Below are 17,160 nucleotides of genomic sequence, written 5' to 3'. Positions count from 1 at the left end.
ATAACTATATGAGAATTGTTTTTATGACTATTCTTCCATAAAATTAATACATTTGGATTTTTCTTTTAAGTGACTTTGGAGAACACTTCTAACTTACTGCACGGGCCCTCTGTATGGTTTTAAAATTGGCCTTCTTAACCTAATTCTTCAAATAACCTACCTTCCACACACACCTTCCTCAAATCTCAAAATAGAATTTCTAAAAATTAGCTTGTTGGGCCAAGATGACCCAAATCATTATTAAAATCTCAGTATCTATATTTCAAAGGAAGAAAAGGAAATAAAGAAGGGCACTCCTTCTTCCACTATCAAGACAAAATGAAATCTCAGGGGCAGTCCAGTCCATTGTTATTGTTTCTTTTAAGCATATCACTGTGCTGTTTTTAATGCTATATTCCCTTTCCTTTTTTTTTTTTTTTTTTTTAATCTGGGTACAAAGTACCACAATGTGGCTATTAAGACTGATTTAGAAATTATTTCAAGTTTTACCTTCCTAAGAATATAAAGCTACCATTCATTAGGGACATTTTATTCCTTCAATTGCTTCATAAAGCCAATCCTGTGTTTACCATCTTTTAAAAAAAGGCACAAAGAGCTCTGGTTCTCTTTCATTTCTGAAATTTCCTTGCTCTTCTGTACTGGATCACCTGAATAGAAAGAGGCACTGACAAGATTCTCAAAAAAGAGAAAAGGGCTGCATATGGGTATTTACCATAGAACAAACTGAAGTTTAATGAAAAGGCATTTAACTATAGGCATGAACAGAACTAAATTATAATTGGTGAAGCAAGCTGGTGCCTGACTTGCTAGAGGTCTAAGAAAAAATTTCAATGAATGTGAATCAGGAGACAAAAGGCTACTAGAATCAAAGGCCAGTCAAAGACAATAGTTTGGAAAATTAACATTTTAACTAGTAAAACAGAATTAAGGACTGAGGAGATAAGAGATATTCAGAATGATTAGCTCAACTGATACTTAGTGTAAATTTATGGGGAACATGTCCCTCTAGGAGAAACACAGAATAGACTTATGAAAGAGTAGGAAATATTAACATTTGCTTTTTCAGGAATGTTGTTGGGTACCAAGGGTAAGTCCACTGGGCTCCATAGTAAATTATTTGTCATTGAGATCAGGAGGAGAAAAATAGCTACTCTGAGGTTAAAAATAAAACAAGGGTTATTCTTAGTAGAGATAAAGAATTATAATTTATTATAAGCAGCATGCAAGTGTGAATTTCATCCTTCATGAATCTAAGATTATCAAAAACAACAATCATGCCATAATTTTTTTTTAGAGAGAGGAACAGACTTGCTCCTACTCCAATTCTAGCTGGGTAGCTATTTCAACTACGTAAGAATGAGAGTCAGCATATAGAAAATGAGGTGAGGCCGGGCGCGGTGGCTCACGCCTGTAATCCTAGCACTCTGGGAGGCCGAGGCAGGTGGATCGCTCAAGGTCAGGAGTTCGAGACCAGCCTGAGCAAGAGCGAGACCCCGTCTCTACTAAAAATAGAAAGAAATTATCTGGCCAACTAAAATATATATAGAAAAAATTAGCCGGGCATGGTGGCGCATGCCTGTCATCCCAGCTACTCGGGAGGCTGAGGCAGGAGGATTGCTTGAGCCCAGGAGTTTGAGGTTGCTGTGAGCTAGGCTGATGCCATGGCACTCACTCTAGCCCAGGCAACGAAGCGAGACTCTGTCTCAAAAAAAAAAAAAAAAGAAAATGAGGAGAAATGTTCCAACAGTAAAATTTCAAATGCCTTAAGGTTAATCTTCAGGAAAATATTTTAGATATAAGTATTCTCCTCTCTCTTTACTTCTTACATGATTTAAAAAAAAAAAATCAATAAAAATCCTACAGAGAAACTATAAATACAAGATTCAGACCATTCATGTAATTCTCTAATTCATGAAACTATAGGGAAGCCGAACATTAATTCTGTCATTTCAATCAACAGTATCAGCATTTTTTCCATTCTTATTCGAACTTCATTCTTAATGTTCCATTATACGACATCAGTAAATGCAAACAGAACATTTTCATGGACACTCAAATAGTCTTTAAACAAGGAAAATAAAATATATGAAAGTGTATACTTTACAAGGCTTTGATTGATGTTCATTCTCCATAAGCATAAACTGTTTAACCAATGCATTTCTATTTAGTTCTATGAATTCAAAAATAAACTCTTCTTCATATGCTATGCCATAAGAGAAAATTATATATAAGTTTCAGTATTTGTATGAATTGAATATGACTTTCATCTCAAACTGATTGAGAGTGATGGTCAGAGAAGCATATGTGAATATTTTGGATTAATACTTTTTATTTAGAATAATTATATGTATTTCGTATAGCTAATTTTTACCGTTATAATATTTTCCTTTATAATCATATAATATTTCAATGTTATTTTATCTGCTCCAAGAAAAGCCAAACATGAGGCATGATGTAAAGTCATCTTTTTTTTAAAAGGAATTAAAAAAAGGATAATGGGAAGAACTACAGTGTTAATTTAAAATATCTCCTCTAATAAATTTATAGAAAATTAAAGGTAAAATACAAAAACAAAAAAATTTCTCCATACAAATTTGTTAAAATGATCGCACATATTGAAATCTGGAAGCTCAATTTTATACGCGAAGAACTATTTTTCTTTCAAGAGAAAGTACCTATAGTCACATTCTCAAAATCAAACTAAAACCTGACCTGACATTTTTAAAGACCAAAATGGTTTTTAGAAAGGCTCAGAACACCTCAATACTGAGTGTTAACACTATCATATTTTTTTTGTTCTTTTTTTTTTTTATTCTTATTTCAGCATATTGTGGGGGTACAAAATTTTAGGTTACATATACTGCCCTTGCCCCCCCCTCCACCCCAGTCAGAGCTTCAAACGTGTCCATCCCCTAGACAGTGCACATCGCACTCATTATGTATGTATACATCCATCCCCTCCCCCACCCACATCTGCCTGACACCCGATCAATGTTATTCCTAAATGTGCTCTTAGGTGATGATCAGTGAAACCAATTTGATGGTGAGTACATGTGGTGCTTATTTTTCCATTCTTGGGATACTTCCCTTAACACTATCATATTTTTAAAAATCACTCACCTTTCAAACCTAGAGTTTGTAGCTGGAAGAGCCGACCAAGTTCATAAGGCAAAACCCGTAACAGATTGTTATTTAAAAGCAATTCCCTGTTTAAAAAAAAAAATTGTTTTAGTTTAATATACCAAATTTTATTAACATCTACATTTGCCATTCTTAACCTTCCTTATAATATACGATGAGTGACTGTTTACATTCAAGGCAAATTTCTATATGCTCATCCAAAAATGCTGTACAATATTAAAGTACTACAAAATGTGCAATTTGCCACAATTGTTAACACTGTTTCTATGATTTACTCATTCTCTAGCACAGATGAGAGTTGTAGGAATTGCACATAATTCTCAGGCTAAATCCACCCCTTTTCTCTGTCACCCAAAATGCCTGTCGAATGCAAATGAGAGTAACAGATATCCATAGTATTAAAAAACAACAGATATCCTTGAACTTAGTCTAATTAATAGAAAAAATAACATTTTCACACAAACTTCAGAATTAAACTATAATTAGTAGCCAATCACCTGCATCATTTTTTATAACTGAATACAACTAATCGTGTCAAAATACTATGAAAACAAAACAAAATAAATTAATACAGAACAAGGTAGTGTAATAAAGACAACAAACAGAAAACGTAAAAAGACAAAAATACTATGACAGAACATAAATATTAAAATAAAGCATAGGGTAGTACAGATAAAAACAGGATGACATAAATGAGATCTAAGTTTATGACTGTGAAATTTTGAACAGACTATATAAAAAATATATTGCACCCTCATTAGCGGATGACCAAAAGTAGAAGAAAACAAAACAAAAAAAAAACCAGTAAGGGGATGGTAAAGAACAAAATTCTAAAGCAATATGCTTAATTTTATACATGTGACAGCAATTTTTAACAATTATTACTCAGCAGATAAACAAGGTAGAAAAGCAAATCTTGTCTTCATTGGGAACATTTATATAAGGTCTTAAGATTTCTACAAAATTTTCTCTTATGAAGAATCCTGAAGTTAAGGAATCCTGAAGGATGAGAAATAAATCCTCTTCAGCAGGTTTTAAGGTTTTCTTAAAAAGTTGTAATATAAAATATAAATATACCTTGTCTTATATAATAGAGATATGTTCCTAAAAGTTTTACTTATAAGCAAATCATATTTTCCCAATTATTTCTGATTAGTCTTATCAGACATGAGCCTAAAGTGAGACTTACTGTTTTAGCCCCATCCCACCTCAAGTCTGTCAAAAGAAACTGGTAACACATACACACTACACTCTTATCCAGGAAACCTCCAAATTTCAAGGAAGGAAAATGTACAATGGAGGACAATGCAAGCACTGTGCATAGACAGTTTATATCATTTGATCTTCACACACATGTGGAAATCCTTCTGTAAGATGAGTAACATCCCCTAAGTTTCTTAAATTTAGAATATTATATAATGAGTAATGTCTGTATTATTTTCTCACCTGAGAGACACCATGTTTCCTAGTTCTGCTGGTAAACTTCTGAGTTTATTGGATGACAGATCCAGGTAAACCAGATTATGAAGCTTGGCAATATCAGGTGGAATGCGACTAAGGTAATTGTCATTTAGGTGCAGCGCTGTCAAGTGTGTCAATGACCAAAGTGATGTACTTAAGCTCCGCACTCTACCTAAAAGACAAAATATTGAAGCATAAAACTCTAGGCCCAAGATGAAGGCTAAACTGCAAGAACTAAAAAGTTGTAGAAGATGCTGCAAATACAAACAGATACTGTATCATTGACATTTTAATTTTGTATTTAATGCCATTTGATTGCTTCCAAACAAACCTGCCCCCCCTTTAATAGGGTATTATCCATATCCAAGGTGGATTAGTCTACAACTTTAAATAAACAAGAGCAAAGTACTATGATATAGAACCAACCTTAGTCACCAGGAAAACCATTTTACCCACAAAAGGGACATCTTTCCCAGCTTTCTGATGTCACAATTACAGATTATCAACTCTGGTTTAAGGTTTTGCATTAAGTGCAGCATACTTATTGAAACAGTCACACATTAAGCTCTATCAATCAGTCACAGCATCTGATACCTGTGGTGGAACATGTACCAGAACAAGTCAGAAGACTTGGTTCAGAGTCCTGATTTTGACCATTTATTAGCTATGTAAGTCTGGGCAAATCATCTAGCCCCACCTTCTATAAAATGGGATATTATCTTACCTATTTTACCTGTAAGTATTAATTATACAAAATATTTTATAGGGAGGTATTTTATAAACTTTGCAAAAGTTAAGTAGCATTTTAATTATGTATCATTTTCCAAATAGTTTTTTTCTAACTTTTTTTATTTTTCAGCATATTACGGGGTACAAATGTTCAGGTTACATATATTGCCTTTGCCCCACCTGAGTCAGAGCTTCAAGTGTGTCCATCCCCAAGACAGTTCGCACCACACCTGTTAGGTGTCTACATACCCATCCTCCCTTCCCCCCCATCTCCCTGACACCCAATGAATGTTATTACTATATGTGCACGTCAGTGTTGCATTTTCCAAATAGATTTTCATAAAAGGGGCAGTGGAAGATAGAGTGAGCACAAAATCTCAAAGGGAAAATGTTACTTTTCATATAGCTATTGAGCAGTAGACTCAAACTTTTACCTCTGTCCAGAGTTCTTTCTACCACAGGTTCCTTCCTGCTGTCTATAATCAGACTTAAAGTGCCAACTAGGATTTGGCATTTTAATAGGAAATAAAGTTTTCAAGTGAAGAGGCTCTGGATAAAAGAGAAATGTCATTCAATTCTACCCAGGGCTTAACCAAGTGGTTCTCAACCAGGGGTGATTTTGCTCGCCAGGGGACTTTGGGATGTCTGTCACAACTAAAAGGGTATTACTGGTTTGCAGTGAATGGAGGCCAAGGATGCTACAAAACAACCTACAATGCACACAACAGCCCTCCACCACAAAGAATTGTAGAGCCCAAAGTGTCAGTAGTGCCAAGGCTGAGAAACCTTTGACTAAGCTAATAGAATTTGCTCATATTCATTCTTTTCATTACCAATCACCAATCCACGCTTTAGCTAAAAGTTACCTTTTAGCTAAATGTGCAAGAAATTTTTGGTATTGAAATTACAATGGAGGTTTAACTCTTCCAAACACAAACCAATTGGGGGGAAAATACATCTATATATAATCTGTATTGTACCAATTCATAAAAGAAAAATAGTCCTTATAATCCATTTTAATGAACTCTTAATTTTGTAATAGTTTTAGATTTACAGAAAAGTTACCAAGATAATACAGTGTTCCAGTGTTCCTATATACGCCTCACTCAGTTTCCCTATTAGAATCTTACATTACCATGCTACATTTGTCAAAACTAGGAAACCAACACTGGTATATTACTATTAACTAAACTCCAGACTACATTTGGATTTCACCAGTTTTTACACCTTTTTGCTCCAGGATTCAATGCAGGCTACCATTTTGCATTTAGTTATCATGTTTCCTTAGTCTCCTCTGGTCTGTGACAGTTTCTCAGTCTTTCCTTGATTTATATGACCTTGATAATTTTGAAGATTACTAGTTAGGTATTTTGTAGAATGTCCTACAGTTTGTGTTTGACGTTTTTCTCATTATTAGACTGGGGTTATGACTTTTTTTTTTTTTTGAGACAGAGTCTCGCTTTGTTGCCCGGGCTAGAGTGAGTGCCATGGCGTCAGCCTAGCTCACAGCAACCTCAAACTCCTGGGCTTAAGCGATCCTACCGCCTCAGCCTCCCGAGTAGCTGGGACTACAGGCATGCGCCACCATGCCCGGCTAATTTTTTCTATATATATTTTAGTTGGCCAGATAATTTCTTTCTATTTTTTTTAGTAGAGACGGGGTCTCGCTCTTGCTCAGGCTGGTCTCGAACTCCTGACCTTGAGCGATCCATCTGCCTCGGCCTCCCAGAGTGCTAGGATTACAGGCATGAGCCACCGCGCCCGGCCTGGGGTTATGACTTTTTAGGAATCATACTCTATTTTAACAAATCCTAAACATGTATTAAGGTCCTATAAACACAGTTATCACTTAATTGTTAAAATAGATAGCTTCTAGGTTTCCTTCTTTGCCAAAACTGGGATGATAGGATGATGGCATAGATTTCAATTTGCAAAAATAATTACTCTGAAGTAGCCAAAACAAAACCTATTATATCAAAGAACCTAATCTTACTTAGAAATTGAATTCCCAATATCCTCAATTCCAGATGCCAATTCTTGCTCAATGTAACTAATCTCAAAAGAAAGGATAGAAACAAAGATTTAGTTGCAAATATAAAATCAACAGATAAACACCAGTACACCTCAGCATCTTCTATCTTTTCAGTTAGTCCATCTAATTAGAAATGTACAAAAAGAAATAAATATAGCAATACTCAACTCATATCCATTATTACTGTTATATTCCAGCTTAAATACTTCAGATTCTACTCACCCGAGATTTCTAATTCTGCCCAGTGAGATTTTTTCCCATTGGCTACCTCCTCTGCTGACATGATGGTATAAATTCTGCGAGGATCTGGAGGATCATATTTTTCCTTTGGCATCCCTATTAGTCTGTAAAAATAGAAGATTAACAATTATTATAATCTTAAAGGAAAAAAAATGGGATGAGAAGTTTTTTTTTTTTCTCTCTCACTGCCAGGTTTTTTGTTTTTTTTTTTCTCTTCTACTGTAGTAAAAAGTCATTTTATACTACAAATTCTCACTTAAGAAAAAAAAACATATCATCTGCAATAGACCGGTCTCTTGCAGGAACTTATTAACAGACGCCTAAGGGAAAATGCAAACAAGAAATAGCACTGGATTTTGCAGTAAACACTGTGGTTGCCTCCTAACCCCTTCCCTTCATTCAGTTGTGTTGCTTTCCCAGATAGACTGACTTTACAGTTTCCTGAATGAACTCTGACTAGTCTAAGAATAAGGTAATTGTATCCTCCTTCACTCACTGATACTCAGATATCCCATGCTTAAGAAAATCAGCACAGACATCCCCCTTGGTACAGAGATTAGTTCAAAAGTATCCAATAATCACAAAGTCTCAAGATCCAATCTATGTTTATGGGAGAAGCAGGCTTTTCTCTCCTGCTGGTCATAAAAGAAGAAGAATATTGCCCAAATTGCTATTGGCAGCCATCCAACAACTGTAAGAGAAGCCAGCCATAGAAGGCAGACTCTGGAAAATAGAAAACAAAGTCAGAGTCCTCATTGAATCACATCTGTAGCACTCCCAAACACTGGCCTTTTCAGATACACAAGCCAATATAGTTCCTTTATTGTTTAAGCTAGTTTGAGTTGTGTTTTCTGTTACTTGCAATCAAAAGTATCCTAATTAGGATGACTACGTATCTTAGCTTGCCTGGGCCAGTCTTGGTTTATATCTGTTGTTCCAGAAGTAATTTTTTATCATTCCTTTTCACTCTCAAAAATGTCCAATTTGGATGACTTACACAGCCAACCTAATCAAAACCAGTACTGTCATGAGTCACTTAACACCAGGGATATACTCTGAAAAATGCATTGATAGGCAATTTCAGCATTTTGCCAACATCATAGTATGTACTTACACAAACCTAGATGGTATAACCCTGTGGTACCCAACCCCCGGGCACCAGACCGGTACTGGTCCATGGCCTGTTAGGAACTGGGCTTCACAGCAGGTGGTGAGCAGCGGGTGAGGAAGCAAAACTTCATCTGTATTTACATCCACTCCCCATTGCTCACATCACCACATAAGCTCCATCTCCTGTCAGATCAACAGCAGCATCAGATTCTCATAGGAGCACAAACCCTACTATAAACTGTGCATGTGAGGGATCTAGGTTGCAAGCTCCTTATGATGATCCAATGCCTAATGATATGAGGTGGAGCAAAGGTGGTGATGCTAGCGCTGGGGAGTGGCTGCAAATACAGGTTATCATTAGCAGAGAGGTTTGACTGCACAATAAATGTAATATGCTTGAATCATTGCAAAACCATCCCCTCACAGTCTGTGGAAAAATTGTCTTCCTTGAAACTGGTCCCTGATGTCAAAAAATTGGGGGACTGTTGGTATAACCTATTACACATCTAGGCTATATGGTATAGCTTATCACTCCTAGGCTATAAACCTGTATAGTATGTTACTGTACTGAATACTGTAGACCACTGTAACACGATGGTAAATATCTGTGTATCTAAACATAGAAAAGGTACAGTAAAAATATGGTATTATAATCTTATATCACTGTCCACTGTTGATTGAAACATTCTTATGCAGTGTGTGACTGTATAATGCCCTCATCTTCATGTAACAAAATAATCAATGAACCATCATCAATGATGGCCAACTCGACATAAAACTCCTCAGATGCACTAAGAAGCTGATGACAAATGGCCCTAAACTTATTCAAGGGGTCTGATACAAGTCTTACTACTTGGTAGTAGGCAGGAAAAAAATCCAGTACAGATCTAATATGAATTGTGCAAATGATACAAAGTCCTGAGCTTAATTAAACTCCTGCATGCTGTTAGTAAATTCTCACATAGTATTTATAGTTGGTTCTTTGTTCATATTTTAATACATACACACACCAGCCCCCCTCAAAAAAAGTATCGGAATCTGGTACTGTCTCTAAGTAGAATGTAGAACTTCTATCCCAAACGGAAGAATTAGTTTCAAGTGGTCTGAAATTTGTTACACACAGAGAATAAACAAAAATTACAGGTATTCTATCATGTATCAAGAAATCAAAGCTAGTTTATAAGAGTACAATCAAAAATTTGCCATACAACCATTTTCTCTCATATTTCTGAAGGGAAAATAGTCATTCCTTTCCATTTATGTAAAGGGGCAAATAGAAAGTTTTCCATATTTGTTCATATGTAAACAGTAAGAGGTTCCCAATTTTCTCAGTTAAGCACCTCAACTCTAATCCTATCAAACAATTTGGGTGATACTAAGCCATTTTATTTTCCATAAATATCTTAGAACTTCATATAGCACAAAGAATATGATCATTTTCCAGGGGAGAAAAACTTGATTTCTACTACATTCAGCCTATGTATAATATTTCTGAAAATAAAGTTTTTACCAGAGTTTTCAGAATTTCTACTGTACAACATAAGGTACATGTATCTCTTTACTTTTGCATACTAATATAAGAACCCACCAAAATACAGGATTAAGCAAAGCCAAACCAAACTGATCCAGATCCAAACACATGCTACATAATCCATTACCCACAAAGAGGATGGGCAAAAAACAAAAACTACTAAATAGGTTTCATTAATTTTAGATCATTTTTATAAAACACAGCATATAGGATTATAAATCAACTTAATCTGACTGTCTTAATATGGTTACCACGAGATGATATGTTAAGTAAGGGGACTATGAGTTATTTCTGTGTGGAGGCATGTCCTTTTTATAACTCTATACAGTTCCTGCCACATAGTAAGCACTTAATATGTATTTGTGGAATGATCATACGCTTTATAATCCTAAAATCTACCACTTTCCTCCCACCCTTCCCATCTCAAGCTAATTAACATCCTATACTTTTCTAAAAATTAATCTAAAGAAATGGTAATAAATCTACATGTTCAATTTTCCCCAATATCTTTAAAATCTAGATAAGAGAAGTTACCATCCTTTCTGGTGCTCCAATTATAATCTCCAAAATAGAAGCTATATAGAATAGTTTTTTAATTTTTCATTTTTCTATCTTTATAAGCCCATTAAAATTACAAAACCTCTTCCTTAAAAAACAGCTCCATAAAATGTTTACCAGTATCTATAATAAGTAAAAACCAAAGTAATATTAATACTGCCATATTAGGGGTCAGAGGTCTATTTTGGATTCAATTAGGATGCTAATAAAAACACAAGTCACTTAATTCTTCAACATGATCTAGATTTAGATCATCTGATTAAAGCCAAAACATTTTTCATTTAACTACAATAACTAAATTAGTATAGTTCTAGTCACTACTACTCCAAACATCAGGTTTTCGACTATGCTATTAAAAACTCAGATTCAGGAAATTAGCATTATTGAATCCTTCTGTTCAGTTTTATTTTCCCCTCTCAGGTCCTCAGTATCAACTTTCCATCTTATGGGCATACCACAAAAATCTATTTCAAAGTAACTTCAAATTATGAAATAATCATTCAAATGTAATTTAAATCTCTAAATGTGACACTGATATTCTAATAGTCTCATAGGGGTCAGTCCAAGGCTTAAATATTGAGTGAACACTTTTCATCCAAAACAAAAATATTTTATTTGGGAAAACCTAGCACAGCTAATTCCTTTCCTTATCTTTAATTTCAAATTGATAAAGAGGCAAGTTTTTTAATTAGTTTTTCCCAAGAGTTTCTAATTTCTACAACATCTTATACCAATTCCCAAAGGATTGTCCCATTACATCAATCTAATCCTGATTATGTAACAAAGTAAACTGCAACATATTTTTAATTTCCCATTCTTCAAGACCATTTTCTATGAAAAATACTCTACATGGTTCCCCAAATACTAAGCTGCGTTGAACCTGCCATCCACTGTCTTCCTTAGCGTATCACTTAACAGCCTTCAGAGACTCTACTGTAAAATTTCTGAGAATAACCATCGGTCCTAGACAAGGAATCTGATTATCTCCTACTTCTTAGTCCCTACATGAATTATTCCAGAAGTAAACAAGTTTTAATCTCTATCATCAAAGGCTGACTAAATACTACCAACCACACAGTGAAAGCTTTCATAAATTTGTCAGGCAGTCTTCCGTTCCATTGAGCAAAAACTTCAGATAAACTTGTAAAATACTGACTTTATAGAAAATATATTTTAAAGCCAAGCGCAATGGCACATGCCTATAGTCACAGCTACTCGGGAGTATCACTTGAAGCCTAGAGTTCCAGGCTGCGGTGTGCTATAATTGTGTTTGTGAATAGCCACTGCACTCCAGCCTGGGCAACACAGCAAGACCTTATGTCTTTAAAAAAAAAATTTAATATATTTCAATCTTTTTAATTACAAGGAATATTATACGTAACACTAGGGCTATTTTACATAGAAAAATTTAAATTAGAGTCTCCAAAACTTCAAATAAAAGATACTTACATAACATACTATTTCAGTGAATGGAGTATTAAAAAATACATATAAAATACACCCAATATGTCCAAGTATACTATTACTAAAGAATCCTAAATCTCAGGTTTTATATCTAGGACTAGGAAAATAAAGCAGCATAATTCCCCCTGACAAAATAAGCTGAGCCAAACCAGAGCAAACTGTTAAAAAATAGAACTAAACTTCCGTAAATATTGGTCATCAGAGTCACTTATAAAAACCGTAGCTCTGCTTTTTCCAGCTGCGGCTCCGAAGCCTGCTGCCGTCGCGATGTTGATGCCCAAGAAGAACCGGATTGCCATTTATGAAGAGAATTACACACGGATCAGCACAAGAAAGATCCACGAATATAAAACTACTCAAGAGCTAAAGATCAAATTCCAGATACCACAATGGCCCAGGAGAGAAAACATCACAATGAAGTTCTACCCAACAAGCTGAACAAAAAACTGTCTCACTTATCAGTTTTCTCAATAAATGTGAATGGCTTGAACTCCCCACTCAAGAGACATAGACTGGCCCAATGGATAAAAAAATACAATCCAAGTATCTGCTGTCTTCAAGAAACTCACCTAACCTGCAAAGATGCATTTAGACTGAAAATAAAAGGATGGAAATCGATATTTCAAGCAAATGGTAACCAAAAGAAAGCTGGTGTGGCAATCTTAATTTCCAATAACTTAGCTTTCAAACCAACAAAAATAATAAAAGACAAAGATGGCTACTACATACTGATTAAAGGCACAATTCATCAAGAAGCCATGACTATACTCAATATATATGCACCCAACCTAGGTGCACCTAGATTCATAAAGCAAACCCTACTAGATCTCAACCAAATGATAGATAACAATACTGTAATAGCTGGAGACTTTAACACCCCACTGAGAGTACAGGACAGATCCTCTAAACAGAACATAAACAAAGACATAATGGACCTAAATAGAATGCTAGAACAAATGGGCATGGCTGACATCTATAGGACATTCTACCCAAAGTCCACAGAACATACATTCTTCTCATCAGCTCATGGGACATTCTCTAAGATTGACCATGTCCTAGGACATAAATCATGTCTTCAAAAATTCAAAAAAATAGAAATTATACCATGCATCTTCTCAGATCACAGCGGAATAAAAGTAACAATGATCACAAACAGAAACCCTCACTCTTACTCAAAGTCATGGAAGCTAAATAACCTTCTCCTGAATAATTATTCTATAAAAGAAGAAATCAAGATGGAAATCAAAAATTTCTTTGAATTAAATGACAATGGAGATACAACTTATCAAAATCTATGGGATGCAGCTAAAGCAGTCCTGAGAGGAAAATTCATATCCATAAATGCCTATATCAAAAAGACAGAAAACATGCAAATAGACAACCTAACGAATAGACTCAAAGGGCTGGAGAAAGAAGAACAGAACGATCCCAAACCCAGCAGAAGGCGAGAAATTACTAAGATCAAATCAGAACTAAATGAAAAGGACAACAAAGAAACTATAAGGGAAATTAATAAAACAAAAAGTTGGTTCTTTGAAAAGATAAACAAAATAGACACACCTCTGGCTAGACTAACCAAGAGCACAAAACTAAAATCTCTAATAACCTCCATTAGGAACATGAAAGGAGAAATCACAACCGATGCTACAGAGATACAAGATATCATCTATGAATTCTACAAAAATCTTTATGCACACAAACTGGAGAACGTGGAGGAAATGGACAAATTTTTAGAAACACATAGTCTTCCCAGGCTCAACCAGGAAGAAATAGAGTACCTGAACAGACCAATATCAAGAAATGAAATCGAAACAGCAATAAAAAACCTTCCCAAAAAGAAAAGCCCTGGTCCAGATGGGTTCACACCTGAATTTTACCATACATACAAAGAAGAACTGGTGCCCATCCTACATAAACTATTCTCCAATATTGAGAAGGATGGAGTTCTCCCCAACACGTTCTACCAAGCCAATATAACATTAATACCAAAACCTGGAAAGGACACAACAAAAATAGAGAACTACAGACCAATTTCCCTCATGAATATAGATGCAAAAATTTTCAATAAAATACTAGCAAATCGAATCCAAGTACTTATCAAAAAAGTAATCCACCACGACCAAGTGGGCTTCATCCCCGAGATGCAGGGGTGGTTCAACATACGTAAATCTATAAATGTAATTCACCACATAAATAGAAGCAAAAACAAAAACCATATGATACTCTCATTAGATGCAGAAAAAGCATTTGACAAAATTCAACACCCTTTTATGATAAAAACGCTTAACAAAATAGGCATTGATGGAACCTACCTAAAAATGATACAAGCCATATATGACAAACCCACAGCCAACATCATACTGAATGGGGAAAAACTGAAAGCACTCCCACTTAGAACTGGAACCAGACAGGGCTGCCCATTGTCTCCATTACTTTTCAACATAGTATTGGAAGTCCTTGCGAGAGCTATCAGGCAAGAGAGCAGAATCAAGGGAGTCCAAATAGGGAAGGAAGAGATCAAACTCTCACTTTTTGCTGATGATATGATGTTATATCTGGAAAACCCCCAGGATTCAACCAAGAGACTCCTGGAACTGATTAACGAATACAGCAAAGTCTCAGGCTACAAAATTAATATACACAAATCAGAGGCATTTATATATGCCAATAACAGTCAATCGGAAAACCAAATTAAAGACTCAATACCCTTCAAAATAGCAACAAAGAAAATAAAATATCTAGGTATATATCTAACTAAAGAGGTAAAGGACCTCTATAAGGAAAACTATGAAACACTGAGAAAAGAAATAGCAGAACTTGCAAATAGATGGAAAAATATACCATGCTCGTGGATCGGAAGAATCAACATTGTTAAAATGTCTATACTACCCAAAATGATCTACAGATTCAATGCAATCCCTATTAAATTACCAACATCATTCTTTACAGACATAGAGAAAATAATTATACACTTTGTATGGAATCAAAGAAGACCCCGTATAGCAAAAGCAATTTTAAGCAACAAAAACAAAATGGGAGGTATTAATTTGCCAGACTTCAAACAATACTACAAGGCCGTGGTTCTTAAAACAGCCTGGTATTGGCACAAGTGCAGGGACACAGACCAGTGGAACACAACAGAAAATCCAAACATAGAACCATCCTCATATAGTCACCTAATTTTTGACAAAGCGGGAAAGAATATACCCTGGGGACAAGAATCCCTATTCAACAAATGGTGCTGGGAGAATTGGTTAGCCACTTGTAGAAGACTGAAACAGGACCCACAGCTTTCACCTCTCACAAAAATCAAATCACGGTGGATAACAGACTTAAACCTTAGGCGTGATACAATCAGAATTCTAGAAGAAAATGTAGGAAAGACTCTTACAGACATTGGCCTAGGCAAAGAATTTATGAAGAAGACCCCCAAGGCAATCACAGCAGCAACAAAAATAAATGAATGGGACATGATTAAATTAAAAAGCTTCTGCACAGCCGAAGAAACAGTCCAGAGAATAAACAGACCACCTACAGAATGGGAAAAAATTTTTGCATACTACACATCAGATAAAGGACTGATAACAAGAATCTATTTAGAACTCAGGAAAATCAGCAAGAAAAAATCAAGCAACCCTATCAAAAAGTGGGCAAAGGACATGAATAGAAATTTTTCAAAAGAAGATATAAAAATGGCTAACAAACATATGAAAAATTGTTCAACATCTCTAATCATCAGGGAAATGCAAATCAAAACCACAATGAGATATCACTTAACCCCAGTGAGAATGGCCTTTATCAAAAAAACCCAAAACAACACACGTTGGCGTGGGTGTGGAGAGACAGGAACACTAATACACTGCTGGTGGGACTGCAAACTAGTGCAACCCCTGTGGAAAGCATTATGGAGGTATCTTAAACAGATTCAAGTAGACCTACCATTTGACCCAGCAATCCCATTACTGGGCATATACCCAAAGGAAAAAAGGTCATTCTGTAACAAAGGCACATGTACCCAAATGTTTATAGCAGCACAATTCACAATAGCAAAGATGTGGAAACAACCCAAATGCCCATCAATACATGATTGGATTAGTAAACTGTGGTATATGTATACCATGGAATATTACTCAGCTATAAGGAATGATGCAGATACGACATCTCTATGGTTCTCCTGGAGAGAGTTGGAACCCATTATATTAAGTGAAGTATCCCAAGAATGGAAAAACATGCATCACATGTACTCACCAGAAAATTGGTTTCCCTGATCATCACCTAAATACAAATCTGGGAACGACACCAATTGGACATCAGACTGAGGTGGGGGGTGGGGGAGGGGATGGGGGTATGCCTACACAATGAGTGCATTGCGCACCGTTTGGGGAGTGGTAACACTTGAAGGTGCTGACTCGGGAAAGGGGGGGTGGGGAAAAAAATATGAAACTATTGTTTTTAACTTGCACTGTTCACTTAATAATTTATCATGAATAAAAAAAAAAGGAAAAAAAAAAAGAAATTCCAAAATAAAAAAAAAATAAAAAAAAAAAAACCGTAGCTCTATACTGTTTGTAAAGATGTAAGTCCTATACCTTCTCTCTCAACACCCTAAGTTTAAGACCATTTTATCTCAGTCTATAGTTTAGCACAATTACTATTATGTCCTTTAAAATTCAGACTAAGAAAGAACGCTACAACCACCAAAGAGTGCTTCATAATGAATCAGACACTTCTAACTTAATGGGATTCAACCTAAAATATGAATCATTAAAGATGTACATATTTCCGTAGAAATTTTAAGTGATCATTCCAACAGTAGTTTACAAAAGCAATTATGGGCAGAGATGCAGATACTAGCAGAGTTCCTAAAATTGGAAGAACACAAAATTAAGCCTAC

General features: G+C 35.4%; 1 protein-coding gene across 1 annotated transcript in view; it reads right to left on the bottom strand.

Moving 5' to 3' along the window:
- The window catches only part of CNOT6L (CCR4-NOT transcription complex subunit 6 like), an 87,845-nt gene that overhangs the window by 44,791 nt on the left and 25,894 nt on the right, over positions 1–17,160 (bottom strand). Inside the window, exons 2-4 of the mRNA XM_069457112.1 lie at positions 7,586–7,707; positions 4,588–4,774; positions 3,121–3,206 (exon numbers count right to left, since the gene is read on the bottom strand). Coding sequence (XP_069313213.1) covers positions 3,121–3,206; positions 4,588–4,774; positions 7,586–7,697 — 385 coding nt within the window. The 5' untranslated portion in view covers positions 7,698–7,707. The remainder of the gene's footprint in view (positions 1–3,120; positions 3,207–4,587; positions 4,775–7,585; positions 7,708–17,160) is intronic.

This window comes from Eulemur rufifrons, chromosome 24, assembly GCF_041146395.1.
Source record: "Eulemur rufifrons isolate Redbay chromosome 24, OSU_ERuf_1, whole genome shotgun sequence".
NCBI lineage: Eukaryota > Metazoa > Chordata > Mammalia > Primates > Lemuridae > Eulemur > Eulemur rufifrons.
Note: the sequence above shows the minus strand (reverse complement) of the source record. Positions and strands in the feature narration are given on the sequence as shown.